Below are 20,575 nucleotides of genomic sequence, written 5' to 3'. Positions count from 1 at the left end.
CAAAAAAGTTTTATCTTCCGGCCTCTCTTATGTTAGTCTGGTTAAATTTTAAAAATTTAAAAATTAAATTATTTTTTAAAGTAAAATTTCAATTCAAGAAGATCTTGATTTGTAGCTAAATAATCTATATTCCAAGATATTTTCTTTAAAATTTCAATAGAAAAAAATGACATGAGCCAGAACAGAGATAACAAAAAATTTGGAATTAAATTCGGAATGTTTAAAAAAGGTAAAAGAAAGAGAAAAAAGAGAAAATAATATTTCTCCAAAATACTTTTAAAAAACCACTTTCAACTGAAAGATGATCAATGAATGATTTTAGAAGAGAATGCCACGGTTTTTAATTTCAGAAAAATGTGCGGGGACGAATGTTGACGAAGACTCTCTGTTTACTAGTTGCAAGTGTGTGTAGAGGGTGAGCTTATAATGATTCAGCTCTCCACAATCAACATCTTTGAGGGGCCATTTGTGTGTAAGCTTAGCTTGGGTGGCTGTCTGTTTGTTTGTATATAATAAATGACTAAACCTATCAGGCCCAAATTTTGTGTGGGACCTCACGTGGCCCCAGGAAGGTTTATGAATGATAAAAATTTCAAATATTTGTCTCCTATCAAAATTCGATGTTCATTAAATTTTAGAAAATTCACGAAATTTTTAGTTAAAATACACAGAGAGAACATGTTCACAATAAAAATAGAAGATGAGGGCGAAGCGCCCTTAAAGTCCTCATTCATTTATTCGTCCCATTCATTCATCCTTTTTATCATTCTCATTTTCTCAATGATTCAGGCCACATTGAAGTTAAGTTAAAGCTACACTTCTGTAACTTGCTTATTTAGGTTTGTATTCATCCTCATTCATTCATTGATTTCATCCTCATTCATCCATTGATTTCATCCTCATTCATCCATCCATTGATTTCATCCTCATTCATCCATTGATTTCATCCTCATTCATCCATTGATTTCATCCTCATTCATCCATTGATTTCATCCTCATTCATCCATCTTTTCATTCCTTTTCAATACTCATTTGCTCCTTTCAAACTTATAAATGTGATTTTGCAGAATTGTTAAGAATATTTGGTTGCAAATTTGAGTTTGAGGCGAACTGCGTAGTTGTCAAAAAGCTTTGAATAATATAAATTTAAATCATTTATTTCCCCCAAAATCTGGAGAAATGATTTTAAAGCAAAGATATACCCCGGGACCAATTTTGTATATGTAACATATTATACCGCTCTAGTCTGTTCGTTCGATTCATACTTTTTTGCATCTTTTATTGTTTTATTTTTTATTTTTTACTAAATTGATAAGTTGGTTATTAGTCACAGATCGGAAAATATTCACTTAAAGGAAAATCCGGAAAATTTTGCAACTGCAAATTTAATTGAACATAGAGAAAAAAATACTTCTTAGCGAACATTCTGATTTTATCTTTGATTAACAAAAATTTTCAGTATAGAAACATTTTTTTAATATTCCCTTTATCTACTAGTTTTATGTTGTAGACAGTTGATTGAAGTTGGAATTGGAGTAAACAGTTTACACAACTATATCAGGTATATTCGTCCTAATATTACCTTTAAACTGTGCTATATAAAGACGACATTAAAACAATGCTTCCTTGTATTTGATTTTGTAACAAAGAAAACAATTTTTCTTGTAACTTACTTAATTAAATAAAATTCATGGGGTCTGTTAAATTAAACAATTGCTGCGTCTTATGACGACCCCTATTTTATGGCATGCTGGGTTTTAAATCATAACTTAAGTCTGTAAGTCGTCTTCCTGTTCTAGGGGTTTCTGATTCTCACTGTACCGGTTTTCACCGCAGATAAAAAAGAAGAAAACGTAAAGTAAAAATTTAAAAAAATGCTCTAGAACTTAGATTTTTTTATTGTTAAATGTTAAAATTGACCCTCACCTATGAATTAATAGACACTTGGGAGTTAGATCAAGATAGAGGGGTAAACACATTCAAGAAAATTTATTTTGAGGCTCATGGGAAGAAAAGGGGGTGAGGTGGAATAAAGTTTTGAACCTCATTGTTAGTTTTTCTGACCCCAACTTAGCGAATAAAACTTCAACCAATTTTGCATTCCCATCATTTGGGGGGTAAAATGGTTTTTTAAATGGGGATTGAGAAAAAAATGATTTTTAAGAAAAAAATACCCCTTTCATAGCATAAAGGACGGTATTGTTAGGTTGATAATTCTAAATATTAAAAATATTTAATTTAGAGGACTCCTCCGTCCAGAATATTTTCAGGTAAAATGTAAGAAATATATATGTATTGTTTAATTCAACATATGTATATCTATGTTAGAAGAACATCAAGGCTAAGGCAATATTATATCAAGGTTTGTAAGATGCATGTCAAGGCTAGGACAAGTATATATCTATGTTTATAAAATGCATATCAAGGCTAGGACAAGTATATTTCAAGGTTTGTAAGCTGCATATCAAGGCAAGGACAAGTATATATTTGTGCTTGAAGAAGTTCAAGGCTAGGACAAGTATATTTCTAGGTTTGTAAGATGCGTATCAAGGGTAGGACAAGGATATATTTATGCTTGAAGAAGTTCAAAGCTAGGACAAGTATATTTCAAGGTTTGTAAGATGCATATCAAGGCTAGGACAAGTTTATATCTAAGCAAGAATAAGATGTCTTTCAAGGCTAGGACAAGTATATTTCTAGGTTTGTAAGATGCGTATCAAGGCTAGGACAAGTATATATTTATGCTTGAAGAAGTTCAAGGCTAGGACAAGTATATTTCTAGATTTGTAAGATGTGTATCAAGGCTAGGACTAGTAAATATCTAGGCAAGATGCACATCAAGCAAGTATATATAAAGGTTTGCAAGATGCATATCAAGGGAAGGACAAGTATATATCTAGGTTTTCAAGATGCATATCAAGGCCAGGACAAGTATATATTTAGGTTTGCAAGATGCATAATGCATATCAAGGCTAGAACAAGTATATATCTAGGTTTTCAAGATGCATTATGCATATCAAGGCTAGGACAAGTATATATATAGATTTGCAAGATGTATAATGCATATCAAGGCTAGGTCAAGTATATATTTAGGTTTGCAAGATGCACATCAAGGCTAGGACAAGTATATATCTAGGGTTGCAAGATGCAAGGCTAGGACAAGTATATATCTAATATCTAGATTTGTAAGATGCATATAAAGGCTAGGACAAGTACATATCTAGGGTTGCAAGATGCAAGGCTAGGACAAGTATATATCTATTATCTAGGTTTGTAAGATGCATATCAAGGCTAGGACAAGTATATACCCGGTTCGGATGAATGAGGACACGGTTGTAACAAGGACATCGGTTCCTGAGGACAAGGTAGTAAATCCTTAATTAATAAAATTCATTTCGTCCAAAAATCGTATACTAGGACGGACCCCCCTGTAACTATAAACTAGTTTCTTTTTTTGCACATTCATCAACTAATTTAACCTTGGAATCGTCATATTAAAGAGTTTTGGGTTGTCATTACAGTCTCATCCTTTATGGGTAACCCTGTTGACTTATCTATTAATTATTATACACCCTGTCCACAATCCTGTCTCCTTCTGAAGAAGATGGATGATGCTTTTATGCCTGAGTGGAAGTAGTTGACACCATAAAGCCGTCCAATTACTTTATGCTTTCAGGTTAACTGGAGTGAGGTTTGGGAAGATTATAAACCTGTAGAGTTCACAGCTCCCTTTGTGCTAACCGCCACATGGGCGGATCCACCCCTAGGGACTCCAGGTAGGGATCTACAGGGGTGTATATTTTGTATAATATATCACTCCCCTTCTCCCCTCCTCTAAAATATTTTTAGATTGATTATTTTAGAAATATATAGAAGGGGTAAAACCTTCTAGTTGATGTCAACTTTTTAATTTTCGCCGGGGGAGGGGGTTATTCTAAAAAACATATATACATGTGACTCCTGAATTAGGGGATATTGTTGCAGTTTTTGGTTGCTATTTTGCCCTTTGATCTGGATCTGTGGATCCGCATATTTTTGCGGATCCGGATTCAAAAACCCAAAAACTGTTGGATCCGGATTCAAGCAATGCTATCCGCTGCGTAAACTTTTAATAAAACAAGCCATGAAGGCAAAAATTTCATCAGTAATTTTTTTTACATTTAAAAATTATTTTATTTTACTATATAGGATTTGATCCAAAATGGAACAGTGTGGATGGGAAAGTAAACAGGTGAATTTAAGGAACAGTACAAAGTATCGTTTCAATTGCCCCCCCCCCCCGTTCAAAGATGACAATGCCCGATTTACAACTAGCCTTAAAAGCTTTGCCTGTCAAGTTTTAATTGTATATCATTGTTTTATTCTTTAAGCTGTTTATTTTCATTTGTGGCTTCTTTGCTAAAGTGACTTGCTCATTTCTTGCTTTTAAGAAGCAATGGAGAAAATGTCAGAATTTAACACCTTTTGAGTTTGAACAAATACAGTTACTCTTACATTTTTGATCATATTGAGGTTTCAAGGGTACCGTTGTAAATCGGGCATTGCCATCTTTGTAATTACGCTAACAGTTTCTTTAAATTGTGCGACTAGAGTTCGGAATTCAAGAAGAGGAGTGGTTGACCTAATTTCTCTCTATTCATTAATTTCGACCTCTGTATTTTATTGGCTTATTTCATTTTATCTCACCAGGAAAAACAGATTTAATTAAATCTATGAAAATCATAATTGATCTAAGAGCCTCTCTGACCGTCCTCAGCAATTTTTTTATTTCTTTTTTCATATTCAAATCTTGTTGGAAAAATCTGAGACACTTTTTGGGTTGTAGAAATCCACGAATGTTTTGTGAAGAATGACAAGCTGACAACGCACTTGGATGAGAATAAAAATTTTGCATGATAATTTAAAGGAACAGTCATCTTGGTTTTCTTACAGGAAAAGTTTTAATGGCGAATACAGTGTTGTGGATGGGGCTCCTAGAAACCCTGAAGGAAGAACAGGAATTCAGGTTTACAATATTGTAGTCGAATTATTGGACGATAGTTTGACCCTTGTTGCTTGAAAAATTCTTAATTCAATTGACATCTTTTTAATAGGTTGAGTTCTTGATTGATTGTTTGACCAATTAAATGAATAATTGATTGATTGATTGATGTATTTATTTCAAAATGATTGATTGAATCATAACTAGATTGATTGATTGATTGATGAATTAGTAGACTCATTGTCTGATTTATAAAATATTAAATTGGTTGATTGATTGATAAATTAGGAAATTGATTGACTAATTAATATAGGGTCGAGGTGTGTTAGGAAGATGGGGTCCCAATCATGCTGCCGATCCAATAGTCACTCGGTAAGATGTTGGGATGGGGAGGGGGGTATTTTTTCATATCTTTTTGGTCTTTTTTTCAAATCATTATTCGGGAACACTATTATTTGAGTTGGAGAAGGAATAAGGAAGGAGTGGTGGAAATAAACCAGAGTACTGGGAGGAAAATCCTCGAGTTTGTCAGCATTGAAAGAAAAGATGGCGGCGGTTGGGCTATTCCAGGTTCGGATAAACCTCTTTACTAATAAGTTTTTAAAGTAACCACTAGGTGTCTCTGTAATTAGTTGAATTTTGCAACTTCCAGGAGGGATGGTAGATCCTGGAGAAACAGTGTCGGCTACACTTAAAAGAGAATTTATGGAGGAAGCTATGGACTCTACCACTAAAAACGAGTAATTCTATTTTATATTGAACACAAAATAAACTAATTTTAGGTAAAAATTCCCAAAAATTAGAAAAGAATATTTTTAACATCAAATGATAACATGCCTTTAAAAAAAATAACAGAGACCCATCTTTGAATATATATTCATACTTTCATGCATTAAATCTGCCTTGTTTTACTAACAGAATAATAATGAGAAACTTCCAATGCAGATTTTATATGTTTAACCACTATAACTCCTACCACAAACCCTTATAGGTCCTTGGAGTAATACAAAAACTAAAAAAAGTAAAAAGCAATTTTTATTCATAGAATGAGTCGCATAACATCACGAAATTTGTCCTAAATATGATCCGCAGAAGAGATTTATTAAGCTATTTAAGCACTATACCATATTTTATAGTTGCTAGGACAAAAGATGTGAATATAAAAGTGTGATTATAACAAAATGTCTTTTGAAAAAGCGACAAAAATTTCGCCTAAGATTGCAACTTTTTAATGTAGAAAATGAGCATTAATTCAATGTTAGTCTATTTAATCTTTAGAGAAGAGAATGCAAAGAATGCAAAGATGTTGGATGAATATTTCTTAAATGGAGAAGAAATATATAAAGGATATGTTGACGATCCAAGGTATTGCAATATTTAGCATTTTTATTATGAACATAACTAGTGTTTTTATCGTTGGTTGGTTTTTTAAAAACTCCAAACAGTTCAAAACTGTGAACGTTTACTTTTATTAAAGTTTACTTTTAGTAAAGTTTACTTTTAGTAAAGTTTACTTTTAGTAAAGTTTACTTTTATTAAAGTTTACTTTTATTAAAGTTTACTTTTATTACAGTTTACTTTTATTAAAGTTTACTTTTATTGAACTTTGCAATATTCTTAAAAATGGAAAACAAAGAAAAAAGATCGTTTTAACAACTTTTTTGTTTGCTTTTATTATCTGCCTAGGGGAAAAAGTAAATATTTAAAATTATCAACTTGGAAAACATTTGCTTTCCTAACTATGCTAAATATTTTGACTGAGAGAAAAAAAAATAAACATAAAAATAAGGATAGCGGTGAATATTCCAAGAAGACTTCATACAAAATTTAAACATTTCAAAACATTTAATTATGTAACATAATTAAAAAAAAAACATTTCAAAATATACAATGTTATCTTATTTTCTTTAAGATTCTTGCAATTTTAAGAAAAAAATTAACGATTGTCGCCGTTATTTTGTCCTCGTGAACGGTAATTTCCGTTTGTTAACGATTTCAAAATTTGCCGTTCGTTAATGGAACGTTGCCTAGCCCTAGTTTTAAGAATGTTAGGTACTTTCCCAAAGGATTTTTCCCAACTAGCAACTTCCCTAACGTTTGTGAAATTGCCGTTTGGGAAATTGCACATTTGGGAAGTTGCCACTTGCGAAATTGTCACTTGGGAAGTCGCCTTTGGGAAAGTACCTAACACCATTTTAAGGGTATTGAAATTACTTCGACTCTTGACCTTCAGGAATACAGATAACGCGTGGATGGAAACTGTAGCGGTCAACTTTCACGATGATACAGGGGAGAAGGTTGGGAGATGGCAACTCAAGGCTGGGGATGATGCAAAGTTAGTAAATAATAGAATTACTTCCAAAGTATCTATCCTGAGCTGGGAACTGTTGTGTGGGTTAAATTAAGTGGTTTCTCTTTAATAAAGTCCTTTAATTAATAAATGATTTGCAAACGAAAGAAACAAGTTTAAAAATAAGGAAGCTGACAGTACAAATTACAAACAGGCGTCTTTTATATCTCATTCTTTGAGGGTAACCCTGTATACGAAATTAGTAGAATACAAATAAAACCTTTAATAAGGTCAAAGTAGTTTTGACTTTTTAGTCTAGTCTAGTTGAATTTCATGTAGAGTATGGAAATTGACCTTTTACTGGTTACATTAATTGTATATCAAAAGATTTTTAGAAATTTAGATTTACCCAAATTATAAATAGTTGAATTATTTTTCCATAATTTTTGCAAAACAGTTCAAAAACATAATTATAGGAGCCTTGAATGGAAACCTATAAGTGGAATGATAACTTTGTACGCTAGTCATAAGGTTAGTAATAAAATAATAAACTTCCACGTTGTGCTGAAAACTCTAAATCAATTCTTCTTCTTTAATTTAAAACATTTTTAAAATTGTAAGATCACGTTTTCCAAAGGAATTGAGTCTTTGCAACAAACTCAAATTTTCTAATCTTAATATCTTTGCAACCTGAGGGCGTAAACCTTAGATATTTCAAGCTTAAATTATTTGATCTAACAAAATTCATAGTTTGAAATATTAAAGGTATACGACATTAGGTTACAATGATAAAGGTATTAGAAAATCAAAGTTTGTGGCAATTACTTAATACCTTTATGAAATGTTCATATTTATAATTTTCAGAATCAGGATTGTTTCACACTCACCTTTTTAATTCCAGGATTTTATCCAGAAAACTGCAGAAAAGCTGGAAGCGCATTGGTAAATCATTGTAATTAAGAATAAAATGGCTGATTTAGTTACAAAATGGCGTTAGCTAGAAATTCAGCTGATTTTATGAACACAATGGCGCCAATCAGAAAGACAGCTGATTAAAGGAACAAAATGGCGAAGTGGCTACAATACTCTATTGAAGTACAATCACAGTAGTTTGGAAATCCTGATAAATCAATCTTCATCATTTCTTGTGCATTTCTTATGATTAAACACTTAAAATACCATGTTTTCAAGTTTCTTGCACGCACAATTATTAAAATTTTTTGATTAATGGTTGCATATTAATTTTAATAACTTTTTATCTCTTATTGTAACATTAGTTATGTTCACATTTTAGTTATAATAAGATTTTAAATATTGACATTTGTTCCGTCCATTAGATACTATCTGTGATTTGTCTGATTTTATTATATTTGTTTTGATTTTTCAAACGACATAAAGACGATTAGACCTAGAATTTTCAGATCAAAATGTTTTTTCGGCGATTTTCTAATCGTGATTTAATGGGAATAGCGGGAGTCGGAGGAATGATAGTAGGTTAAATAATAGTTTGAATTTTATTTACGGTGTTTAAATGAGCTAGAAATTTCAAGACCTGTAAGATATTAGAAAAAAAAGTTTCGCTTAGCATAAAGTTATAAAATAAAGAAAAATAAAATAATTGTGTTTGAATATTGTTTAAGATTGGATAGGCTTCATAATATTTGATAAAAAAATAAATAGGTTGATTGCTAAATTGATTATTTAAGTGAATATTTCCTTTATTAAAGGGACTGTACGTGTTAAAGTTTACCTCAATGCAAAGATACAATGTCCAAATGACAGCAGGGCCTTTAAAATCTTTATCTGATCAACATTGTGGAAAAATTGCCGTTTTTCTGGGTTAAAAAGTGGTTAATTCTGATAATTGCTGAATGTTTCCCTGAAGTGGAAATGCGGAAGTCACTTTAGTAGATAAATCATAATTAATGTAATCAGAAATTAGTAACCTAACTTGATAAAATAAAGCATTTAATGATACCTTTTTGAATCGGTCTTCGCATGAAGTTAAGCTTTCAGACATATAATACATTGTGATAATTGATTTATTTAGGTCTTGCTGGATTAAACATCAATTCTAGACTGCAAAATAAGTTTAAGGGAAATAATTTCTTAATGATATATGACTTTCAGAGATCTTGACGTATTTATACTCTAGACTTTCAGAGATCTTGACGTATTTTTACTCTTGACTTTCAGAGATCTTGATGTAATTTGCCTATTTAAAAAAATTGGGGTCAGCATAAGTTTTTAAAAAAACAAAATAATTTTTGCAGATTTTCAATTTTTTTGGGGGGATTTCGGAAATGTTCAAATGTTGACGGTAGGGTTACTCCGGGGTCATATCAAATCACCCATCGGGTTTTAATTTAATCGGTTCGGCGTTTAATTTGATAGATATAAACAAACGAACAAATTATATTTGTAATTAAGTATAAAAGAAGACATAATTTAAAAGAAATTGATTATAAAGTAGGAGACCCCCGTCGTGAAAAGTGCGTTAATAATACTAAAGAAGAATCCAGGGGCACTCCATATTTTAGGAAACCCTATAAAGGTGATCTAAATTCTTAAAGACAATGTCAGGCTATTTTTAAATTTACCCTTTATGTAAAAGCGCAATTTCCGATTCACAACGGTGCCCTTCAAATATTTTTCAAACCAAGGATTTTAAAGAAATTCTTGTTTTCTCTCTGAAAATTGATAATTTTCAACTGTTTGTTTTCTTTCTGCTTTCTACCACAGAATTCTCACCATTTATAAATTAGACACGACGAAGGATGATATCATGACTTATTATATTACCCAGATAACGGTTAAAAGGGTACCGTTGTTAATTGTACTTGACACTTCTCAAATATAGGGTTACTTAAAACTGCTTTGGCGTCTCTTTAGAACAAATTTTATACAGTGATATTTTGTTTATTTTCAGGATTTTAAAATAGATTCTTCTGATGTAAATTCTCTTATTAAAAAGGAAAATCAGACTATTTATAAAATCCCAGTAAAGGTAGGTTTCTTTGTTTATTTAATTTAAGAATTATCCTCGCCTTAGTAGTAAGAAAATTAAGGGGAAGGGGGTGGGGAATTTTTTTAAAATATTAAAAGAAAGTATATATTTCCATGTAATTTATTATTTAGAAGATTGTATTTAAAAAACATTGTATATGTATTGTATACATATCTGCAAACAGACTTTAAATGTGTTTTGCGCCCCCTAATTCAGTTTAATACTTTAGCGTTTAGCTGTTGCTGTGTTAGGGGCCATTTCAATAACATTTTAGCCCTTTCGTTTCAGTCTTTTTGACGTTTATTAGATACAAATAGCGACAGTCAAGCTAAATTTATGCATAGATATTTGTATGTTAAGGGTCCTAATGGGAATGGATTTTATCATCTGTACACTTCAACAGATGACGGAGTTTGGTCAGCGGTCAGAGCAGACCTAGAGGTCAGGGAATCTACACAATTAGGTAATTTTAGTTTTAAGAGATTTATTAGATTAAAAGTATCAGACCCCCCCCCCCCCGCCCCTACATGTACAAAGTTCAAGATTATACCTACCATAAGAGTTCAGATAATAACGTAATTTGTTAATTTTTTAAATTTTCATTCCTAATTTCTTTAATTTTCATTCCTGATTCCCTATAAATATGAAATTATGGAGGATTCAATAATTATCCGTATTTCGTTATATTCATTATTCAAAGGGTTTTTGGTTCGCTTTAAATTGTTATTTTTTTGTAGTTCATCCTTCGTACGTTTTCTGAAATAACAAGGTTCCGCCCGAAAGTCCCGAAAGACGGACGATAGCTTGGCCCCTAGATGACGCACGCAAGATTCTTATCTGATAGATAGATAATTGGGACGCGAGAGATAAGTGTGACGCACACAATCTGAAACGTCATCTGTTATAGCATTGTAGCACTTGGAAGAAAACGTACTTTGTGTATGTATACATTGTTTGTTTGTTGTTCAGAGGATTTTTCTTTTCAACATTAGTTATTTATCTATCAGATAATAAACTTACATGAGACATCTAGAGGCCAATCTATCGTCACTCAAAGTATCTCAAAAGAACAGACTTCGTTTAAAAGGAATGGCCTTAGAATTTATTTAATTTTATTTGTTGTTCCAGCTCCTGAGAAGTACAAGGATAGGAGACTGGTTATATTTGACAAGAAGAAGCATGGCGACGTGATAGATTTTGCAAAGCTCACGGAGTCCTCACCCCCGTAGAAGAAGTTCTTTCAGATTTATCTTGGGATTCATAAATTCTAATTCTTTGAAAATGGATTTGTTCAAGAAATTAAGGCATTGTTTTCATATTCAACGGAATTCCCAGATCTAATTAAATAACTTTCGAAATTTTGCTAAATTTTTATATTTTTTGAAATATATAAATGTTTTCAGATTTAAGATGACGGGAATCTCTTTAAATGCTTACCTCTCAAAGGTATAACATATTTTTTAAAAGGATTTTTGTTAAAAAGCCCCCTACCCCCTCCCCCCAAAAAATATAAATTGGATAGATGAAAAATGTGAAAAAGTTAAAACAAAATATTTTGCCAACATTTTTAAAAGTCTTCCTGTTGGATTGCATCGTGATGTTTAATAAAAATCTGATTTTCAAATAATCTTATTTCTTCTCTGAGCTGGGAACTTGTGCGTTGTGGATATCGAGATCAATGGTTGATCTTTTGTTCTGCAGATTAGATTAAACTTTATTCGATATCCCGCATGGTAATCCTACCCTATACGGTTACTAAAATGAAGAGATTAAGCATTGATCCTCAATATTAAAATTGCTCACAGTGGATATCGAGATCAATAGATCGAGATTATGAGTATCCAGCTTAAAAGTTCCTAGCTCAGTCTAGTTTTTACTTTTTCTGTCTTTATGTTACGATGAAATTAAAGATTAATTAGTTTAATTCTTCTAAATATTAAAATTTAAATTAAATTATAATTGTTGTTGTAGGTTGCTGTTGCTTATGAAAACTACGATGGATTCAATCTCTCTATTCTTCTCTCTTTCGAGGACAGTCATATTGCCAACAGCAGGCTCCAGGTCAACTCTTCTGGACTAAATTTATTGATTATTATTTGTTGTAAAGGGCAAAGTCCGATTCACCACAGTACCCTGAACAGTTTTGTCTGATCAGGCATGAATTAGTAATCAATGTTTATTAAAATTAATTTTGAAAACTGATTATTTTTAATTGTGATTTATGCTTTGGGAAAACATAAATAAATTATCAGAATTAAGCACTTTTTAACTTAAAAAAACGACAAAAACCTGATTGATTGATTGATTGATTGATTGATTGATTGATGTGTCTAATTTGATCTATGATAGGTTCAAGAGCCTGAGGCTGCAGTAGAGCGCGTGATCGATCAGCCTCTTGATGAAATGGTTGCGGCGCATTTGCGCGCTTGCTGGGCTTGGGCAAACTCAGGTAAAAAAGCGTTAAAATAAACCGAGATTTTTTGCGGATTTTTGTAATTAACTTTTACATTTAGAGTTCACAGAAGCTTTCAAATGCCAAGAAATAGTTGTTAACAGCTTCGCCCGACTGCTCAGCTCATGTAAAGATGAAAATTGGCTGCTTCCTGTTATGCAGGTAGAAAAGTAGAAAAATTTGCAAGATATAAATTCAGAGTAGCGAAATTTCTGTTTTCTTTCTATGTAATTAAAAATTGATTATCTTAGGCCAAAGTTAGAATGATCTTACTTGGCTAAAAACAATTCTGTATCACGGATTTTTTTAAATTGTTATCTTTTAAAATGTTTGCTGCTGTTAATATTGACATTTTGTCGTACATTATATAGTTATGGATACCCTTAAAAGCTTTGTCTGATCTATAAAAGAAAAATAGTTTCCATATGATTTACTGCAGTAGAAATGAGCAAACAAATTTAATATTAATAAATAATTCATACTTGATCGGGAAAAGCTTTTAATGGTATCGTTGTAAACCGGGCATTGTCATCTTTGTATGGAGGGTCACTTTAAAAAAAGGCTCACAGTCCACTTAACTGATAAAATTCACATTGAACTCAAACCGATTGGTTTTATAATTGTAAGGTATTCATTTTATTAAGTTTTAAAATTGATTTTAAAATTGATTGATTGATTGAAGGTTGTGTGCCTGGACCTGCGTAAGTTTGCTCTACGAGCTGACCAGCAGAAGACGAAGGGTGGGAAGAACAACACAGGACAAACTCTGGAGAAAGCTAGTGAGGGGATAATGGCCTGTTTCAGGGTCTGTGCTGCTGATGCTAGATCAGCAGAAGAACTGTCAAAGAAGTGAGATAATTTTTCTAACCTAAAAAATTATTATGGGTTTAAAGATGTACTCATCCCTCCCCTGGACAAATTCCTGAGTACGCCATAGGAGCACGTTTACTTGTTGACATAAAAAATAAAAATAGATTTAAATTTTATGCTGAATGTAAAAGTAAATAAAAAACAGTAGTTACCCAGTTTCAAAGAAAAGTAACGCTAATTTGTAGGATTTACTTATTTCCGAAAAATATTGTTTTAAAAATTTCTATTAATAATTGTTAAGATGGGGAATGCTGAATCTTGTGAACCAGCTGTTCAAGATCTATTTTAAAGTAAATAAACTTCATCTCTGCAAACCTCTCATCAGGGATTCAGCTCATGTACTGGTTAATTTACAACTATCTTGGAAACCCGGTGTTGTCCAGGTTTATATTTTTAATTATAGTCATAGGTAATCCCGCTGTTCAACCGCGCTATGTATTAAATTTTTTTTTTAGCTGATGCCCGGCGTTACCCGTAGAAATTAAAATGCAAAAAAAAACAATTTTACCCCCAGGGTAGCCACGGGTTTCCTTAAAAAAATTCAGCCTATTTGGTCCAGTGGGCCAGCCAGCCAGAGGACACATAAATATAAGAGCTTTATTATATTGATTGTACTGTGTTTACGTAAATTTTAAACTTACAGGGTGTCCCTCAAAGGAAGAGACTTCTACTATGACGATAAATTAGTTTAAAGCCGCATAAAACCTTAAGTGTAAGGTCAAAGACTTAATAAATTCCGTACAGTCGTCTCTGGAATCTCAACCTGTATGTACTCACTCACTATTACTTTGGTTATCTTTATATTAACAAAGTAATATTTTAAAAAATGTTGAAATCACTCAATGTTCATAAAAAATCCGCAAAATGTTGGGTTTTCCAATTACGAAAGAAAACTGAGCTGAAAACTTTAGAATGAAATATCCAGATATCCGATCGGTTAACTTCTCTGGAGTTTAAATTCATGTGGAGAACAAGCAATATTTAAACTGGATATTAAGAAACTTAGTTTGAAAATAGTGGTTTAAGCCTTAATCCTGATATCCACCATTCTAAAGTTTTCAGCTCAGGCCACTTGACAACAGCAACATTGAAAAGCTAAAATTGTTGCTAGAAAAAGTATAAAAATGTGGGTTTTTCAAATATCACAATTTATCTTTAAATTCTTGTATTTTTGTTCCATGAGTTGAATTTTCTCAGAGCCATTGAATCTTCAGCTTTTAAAGATAGGTTTAAGAAGTCTCAGTTAGTAACCTACAGGTAACAACACCATTTACAATTAAAAAAGCTTTTTGTCAATTTCATTTCGGCATAAAGATTAAAAAATTATAAATTGTGTTGAAAATATCTCTTTTAATTATATTATATGTACGTTTAGGAATTTGGTACTCTATTTGAGGCCTAAGTATATGTGTATATTTAGGTACTATGTGGGGCGGAAGTATATGTGTATATTTAGGTACTATGTGGGGCGGAAGTATATGGGAATATTTAGGTACTATGTGAGGCGGAAGTATATGTGTATATTTAGGTACTATGTGGGGCGGAAGTATATGTGTATGTTTAGGTACTATGTGGGGCGGAAGTATATGTGTATATTTAGGTACTATGAGGGGCGGAAGTATATGTGTATATTTAGGTACTATGAGGGGCGGAAGTATATGTCTATGTTTAGTTACTATGTGGGGCGGAAGTATATGTCTATGTTTAGGTACTATGTGGGGCGGAAGTATATGTCTATGTTTAGGTACTATGTGGGGCGGAAGTATATGTTTGACTACAACTTCAGAGAGGCGGAAGAGTACCTAAGGAAATCTTCAGTTCAAATTATGTCATAATAATTAGATAGTTTAAATTGAAGTTTTAAATAAAAATAAATCTCAGTTCCATTTGTATTTTGTATTTTTGTTCACTAAATCATTAAGTCGAATTATATAAGGGAATAATCGAATACTCTACGTTTAAAGTTTTTATGAACTTATTTAGTTTTAATGACTTTAAAGTACTTTAACGGTTAAGTTACAACGTCTGTATGCAACATTCCGTTTACTGAAATTCTGACCAACTAACTTTCCGATCTGCTGCAATATCTGACCTACGACAGATATTAATTTTTTATTGGTTATGTTAGGTCAAGACAATTGCTGGCCCGAGCGCTGCAACAAGAATAGGAAAGGGGGACGATCGAACGGCTAAAAGAGGCTAGGGGGCTTTGCGTTACGGCCACATCTCAAATAGCAGTTGTAAAACCTCAAGAGTGTAGGTCAGAAGTTTAGTATAGCGGATGTGCGTAGCTCTTCAAAGATACAGCATCAATTTGAACTGCGTGATCTATCCAGATATGCATTTGAGAAATGTGATCAGAGGATGAAGAAGAATAAGAAGTTGATCCTCATATACCTCATTCCGGTCAAGATGCTTCTTGGTAGGATTCAAATTATTGAATGGGACCCTCCAGGCAAAGAGGACAATGTCCGATCCACAACGATACCCTTGCTTGACACCTTTATCTGATCAATTATGTGGAAGATATTGTCGTTTTTCAATGTTTAAAAGTGTTCAATCCTGATAACTCTTGACAAAGAAATGCCCAAGTCACTTTTGTAGAGAAACCACAGTTAAAAATGATATACATTGATATCTAATTAATTCTTAAAGTTACCATTGTGAACTGGGAATTGTCACTTGTCATTGTCACTTGAAATTACTCTGCCATCGTCCCTTTCTATTTTGTTTTTTTTTTGTAGAGAGGGGGGGGGCAAATTCAACGCATTTCAGCCAAATGTGAATTTTTTCAAATAATAATATCTAGGTCAGATGCCAAAGGAATCCCTCTTGAAAAAGTACGACCTTCTGGAGTTTAAGGTAATGACAGATTTAGCTCACACAGAAACCATAAATTGGATATGGTCAAAAAAATCGTATATTTATAAAGTGTTCACAAGTTTTGTGCTGGAGCATCAGACCAATTAAGATATTTTGACGATTTTGAGTTAAACCATCCTGCGGTCGAAGCAGTACCGTTGTAATACGGTACTCAACTGTATTTTGAGACTCAAGACTCACTGAAATGTGAATAACAGTTCTTTCATTAAAAATGCGAATCGTAAAAAATATTCTGATTCTATGTTAATCGTAATTTTAAATTTTTTTCTGTTTATATGGGGCAATAGATGTTTTTTTTCCTGTTAATATGGGGCAATAGATGTTTTTTTTTCTGTTTATATGGGACAATAGATGTTTTTTTCTGTTTATATGGGACAATAGATGTTTTTTTCTGTTTATATGGGGCAATAGATGTTTTTTTCTGTTTATATGGGGCAATAGATGTTTTTTTTCTGTTTATATGGGGCAATAAATGTTTTTTTTCTGTTTATATGGGACAAAAGATGTTTTTTTCTGTTTATATGGGACAATAGATGTTTTTTTATGTTTATATCGGGCAATAGATTTTTTTTTCTGTTTATATGGGGCAAAAGATGTGTTTTTTTTGTTTATATGGGGCAATAGATGTTTTTTCTGTTTATATGGGGAAAAAGATGTTTTTTAACTGTTTATATGGGGCAAAAGATGGTTTTTTTTCTGTTTATATGGGGCAAAAGATGTTTTTTTTTGTTTATATGGGGCAATAGGTGTTTTTTTCTGTTTATATGGGGCAAAAGATGTTATTTTCTGTTTATATGGGGCAAAAGATGTTTTTTTCTGTTTATATGGGGCAAAAGATGGTTTTTTCTATTTATATGGGACAAAAGATGTTTTTTTTTCTGTTTATATGGGACAATAGATGTTTTTTTCTGTTTATATGGGGCAATAGATGTTTTTTTCTGTTTATATGGGGCAAAAGATGTGTTTTTTTCTGTTTATATGGGGCAATAGATGTGTTTTTTCTGTTTTTATGGGGAAAAAGATGTTTTTTAACTGTTTAAATGGGGCAAAAGATGTTTTTTTCTGTTTATATGGGGCAATAGATGTTTTTTTCTGTTTATATGGGACAATAGATGTTTTTTTTCTGTTTATATGGGGCAAAAGATGTTTTTTTTTTCTGTTTATATGGGGCAATAGATGTTTTTTTTCTCAACCGACTCTTCATTCATGGAGGGGCATATTCCATACATATTTTTATTTGATCATAAATCAATTTAATATTCATCGGTTCCTTTTTGAAAATTGATCGTTTTTTTTCAAGTCAAGAGACTTGCGGTTTTCTGATTCAGTAACAATGAAGGAAATTGTTAAAATTAATGAAACACTTTTTAACGACAATATCTGCTACATTACAGGGTGTGATGAACTCTGTGAAGGAAGGAAACCTGCACCATCTGAACCAGGAGCTAGAAAGGTCAAAACTTTTGAAAAATTACTATTCCACTTTTTGACTTGATAATTAAGAATTTTTGAAATACTAATTTTCCATATAATATATATTTTTTCAATATAAAACTTTTTGACATTACAAGCAAGATTTTTAGATGTTTTTTTTTTTAATAATTAATACATGTTAAAGATTAATCCATTATTTTTTTTTGCATATTTTCGGAAACTTTTTTTAGCGAAAAACCTTTAAATACTTTTAAGTGCTCCTGAAAACATGAAAAAAATATAGAAAAAAAATATGATCAAATTCTATAAGATAAGAAATAACAAGATTCTGCCTTTAATGTTCTTTATTCTTGCTTATTTTGCATTCACGCTAAAATAAGAAAAGTTTAGATTACATCTAGAATTATCTAGGATTATTTCGATTTATTGCTTAAAAATATAAAAACGAAAGTAGGAAAAAAAATGTTCAGATTAGAGAAGACGTTTATTAAATGGGGAATATTCCTCATTCTCGAGAAACTCAAGATTATCACTTACAGGTAGATTTTTCAACAAAAAATTTACATTTTTGTGGAATCAAAAAAGAAAATTTTTTTTTTATTCCATTTTGTTTCGTTTAATTGGTAAAATAATGCTAAAGAAAATTGAGTCTTAGCCAAAAACTCTGATTTTCTATAAATTTTGTTCGATCAAATATCTAAATATGAAAATTCAACGTTTTTCAGGTTGCAAAGATATAGGGATTAGAACATTTAAAGTTTGTGGCAAAGACTCAATTCCTTTGCATCTTCATTAATTGCACTTGATTACGGAAAGTTTATCTAATAATTGCACTTGTTTACAGAAACCTGTTTAAGAAAGTTTATCTTAAAATTCACTAGTTCAAAGAAACCTGTTTAAAAAAGTTAATCTTATAATTGCACTTGTTTACAGAAACCTGTTTAGGAAAGCTTATCTTACAATTGCAATTGTTTACAGAAACCTGTTTAAGAAAGTTTATCTTATAATTGCCCTTGTTTACAGAAACCTGATTAAGAATGTTTATCTTATTATTGCACTTGTTTACAGAAACCTGTTTAAGAAAGTTTATCTAATAATGAAATCGCATCAAGTCAGTGTTGAAGCATTCACCGTTGCTCTCAGGTAATTTTTTTTATTTCAGGAGTGTTTAATTTTAAGATTTTTGATGAAAAATTGTATTATATATATTGTCCAGGTTGATGGGTATAGAAGATGCTGATAATGAGGAGACCCCCTGTATTATATATATTGTCCAGGTTAATGGGTATAGAAGATGCTGAAAATGAGGAGACAGCCTGTATTATATATATTGTCCAGGTTGATGGGTATAGAAGATGCTGATAATATGGAGACCCCTGTATTATATATATTGTCCAGGTTGATGGGTATAGAAGATGCTGATAATGAGGAGACAGCCTGTATTATATATATTGTCCAGGTTGATGGGTATAGAAGATGCTGATAATGAGGAGACCCCCTGTATTATATATATTGTCCAGGTTGATGGGTATAGAAGATGCTGATAATGAGGAGACAGCCCGTATTATATATATTGTCCAGGTTGATGGGTATAGAAGATGCTGATAATGAGGAGACAGCCTGTATTATATATTGTCCAGGTTGATGGGTATAGAAGATGCTGATAATGAGGAGACCCCTGTATTATATATATTGTCCAGGTTAATGGGTATAGAAGATGCTGATAATGAGGAGACAGCCTGTATTATTGCAAACCTAATCTACGAATCTAAGATCAAGGTAAACCCCTTCTTTTTGGAGGAAATTGAATTATTAATTTTCTAAAATTAATTTTCTGATCATTTTAATGGGGCTGGACGTAAAGCAGTGAATGATGTTTTTAAAATGCATTTTTTTAAAGTTTGGTGTAAAATATACATATTTTCAAGTTCTGCAAAAGATCTTAATCCAATTTTGAGATAATTTTTATTTCTCTTTTTTACTCACAATTTTAAGATCTTGGGTATAACAAATTTGTATTTGTTACGAGGCAAATAAGTAACATTTTATACCGGCAAAACTGTTTTCCTTTTACATTTCACGGATTTGCATAAAACTCGCTTTTTTTAGTGAAATTTTAATCGATCAAAATACATCCAACCATCTTGTGTTATCATTTGGGGAATATATGGTTTTTGGTTTAAATTCAATTTTTTAATACTTAAACAAACAGAAACAGTTATAATTCCGGGGGGGGGGGGGTAGTAATTGAATTGCATATATGGATATGAAATGAATATTAAAACTTTTTGTTTCTATGAGTATAAAAAATGTCATTATATTCTATTTCTAGGGATACATTTCCCATCAGCATCAGAAACTGGTTGTCAGCAAACAGAATCCATTCCCATCGTTAGTAGGGGTGCCATAACCGCATAATTCATTCCCATCCCTAGTGGCATAATCCCCTTTTTTATTTCGATCCCTAGAAATGGATCATAATCATTTTCCTCCATTTCCACTCAAACCATTCAAACCCACAATACTATCAGCATCTAAAACGTTAACTTTTATTTCCCAAGCAATGGATTATCTCCTTATTCCTGTGAAAAAAAGAATATTCAAGATGTTATTATTTTTTACATTTGGTTTTTTTAATAAATATTTTTCATTAACAAA

General features: G+C 31.8%; 2 protein-coding genes across 7 annotated transcripts; both read left to right on the top strand.

The window, feature by feature from the left end:
• The first annotated feature begins 238 nt into the window (after nt 1-238).
• LOC111701390 (ADP-ribose pyrophosphatase, mitochondrial) lies at nt 239-8,691 on the top strand. Of its 3 annotated transcripts, XM_023472663.1 has the most exons (14): nt 239-415; nt 1,511-1,561; nt 2,243-2,270; nt 3,270-3,365; nt 3,677-3,776; nt 4,189-4,231; nt 4,933-5,005; nt 5,295-5,353; nt 5,442-5,551; nt 5,634-5,721; nt 6,260-6,346; nt 7,215-7,316; nt 7,748-7,802; nt 8,173-8,691. In XM_023472663.1, the coding sequence occupies exons 1-14, from the start codon at nt 369-371 to the stop codon at nt 8,215-8,217; spliced, it is 984 nt and encodes a 327-aa protein (XP_023328431.1). In that variant the 5' UTR covers nt 239-368; the 3' UTR covers nt 8,218-8,691. The 3 variants fall into 3 exon arrangements, with proteins under 3 accessions (XP_023328431.1, XP_023328432.1, XP_023328433.1); XM_023472664.1 differs by lacking the exon at nt 2,243-2,270 and having other exon boundaries at nt 395-415; XM_023472665.1 differs by lacking the exon at nt 239-415 and having other exon boundaries at nt 2,207-2,270.
• A 1,047-nt stretch (nt 8,692-9,738) lies between these two features.
• On the top strand, nt 9,739-20,575 carry LOC111701389 (PCI domain-containing protein 2). 4 transcript variants are annotated; one of them, XM_023472659.1, is made up of 18 exons: nt 9,739-9,825; nt 10,201-10,278; nt 10,639-10,741; nt 11,407-11,724; nt 12,250-12,339; nt 12,628-12,727; nt 12,792-12,892; nt 13,413-13,579; nt 13,842-13,925; nt 14,798-14,857; nt 15,345-15,407; nt 15,937-16,022; nt 16,410-16,462; nt 17,878-17,936; nt 18,388-18,456; nt 18,986-19,060; nt 19,618-19,696; nt 20,250-20,575. In XM_023472659.1, exons 4-18 carry the CDS (start codon nt 11,689-11,691, stop codon nt 20,325-20,327), a joined length of 1,200 nt encoding a protein of 399 aa, XP_023328427.1. In that variant the 5' UTR covers nt 9,739-9,825; nt 10,201-10,278; nt 10,639-10,741; nt 11,407-11,688; the 3' UTR covers nt 20,328-20,575. The 4 variants fall into 4 exon arrangements, with proteins under 4 accessions (XP_023328427.1, XP_023328429.1, XP_023328428.1 ...); XM_023472661.1 differs by lacking the exons at nt 19,618-19,696; nt 20,250-20,575 and adding an exon at nt 19,316-19,415; XM_023472660.1 differs by lacking the exons at nt 19,618-19,696; nt 20,250-20,575 and adding an exon at nt 19,195-19,309.

This window comes from Eurytemora carolleeae, unplaced genomic scaffold (assembly GCF_000591075.1).
Source record: "Eurytemora carolleeae unplaced genomic scaffold, Eaff_2.0 scaffold154, whole genome shotgun sequence".
Taxonomy (NCBI): Eukaryota; Metazoa; Arthropoda; class Copepoda; order Calanoida; family Temoridae; genus Eurytemora; species Eurytemora carolleeae.
This window is presented reverse-complemented; position numbering and strand designations above follow the sequence as displayed.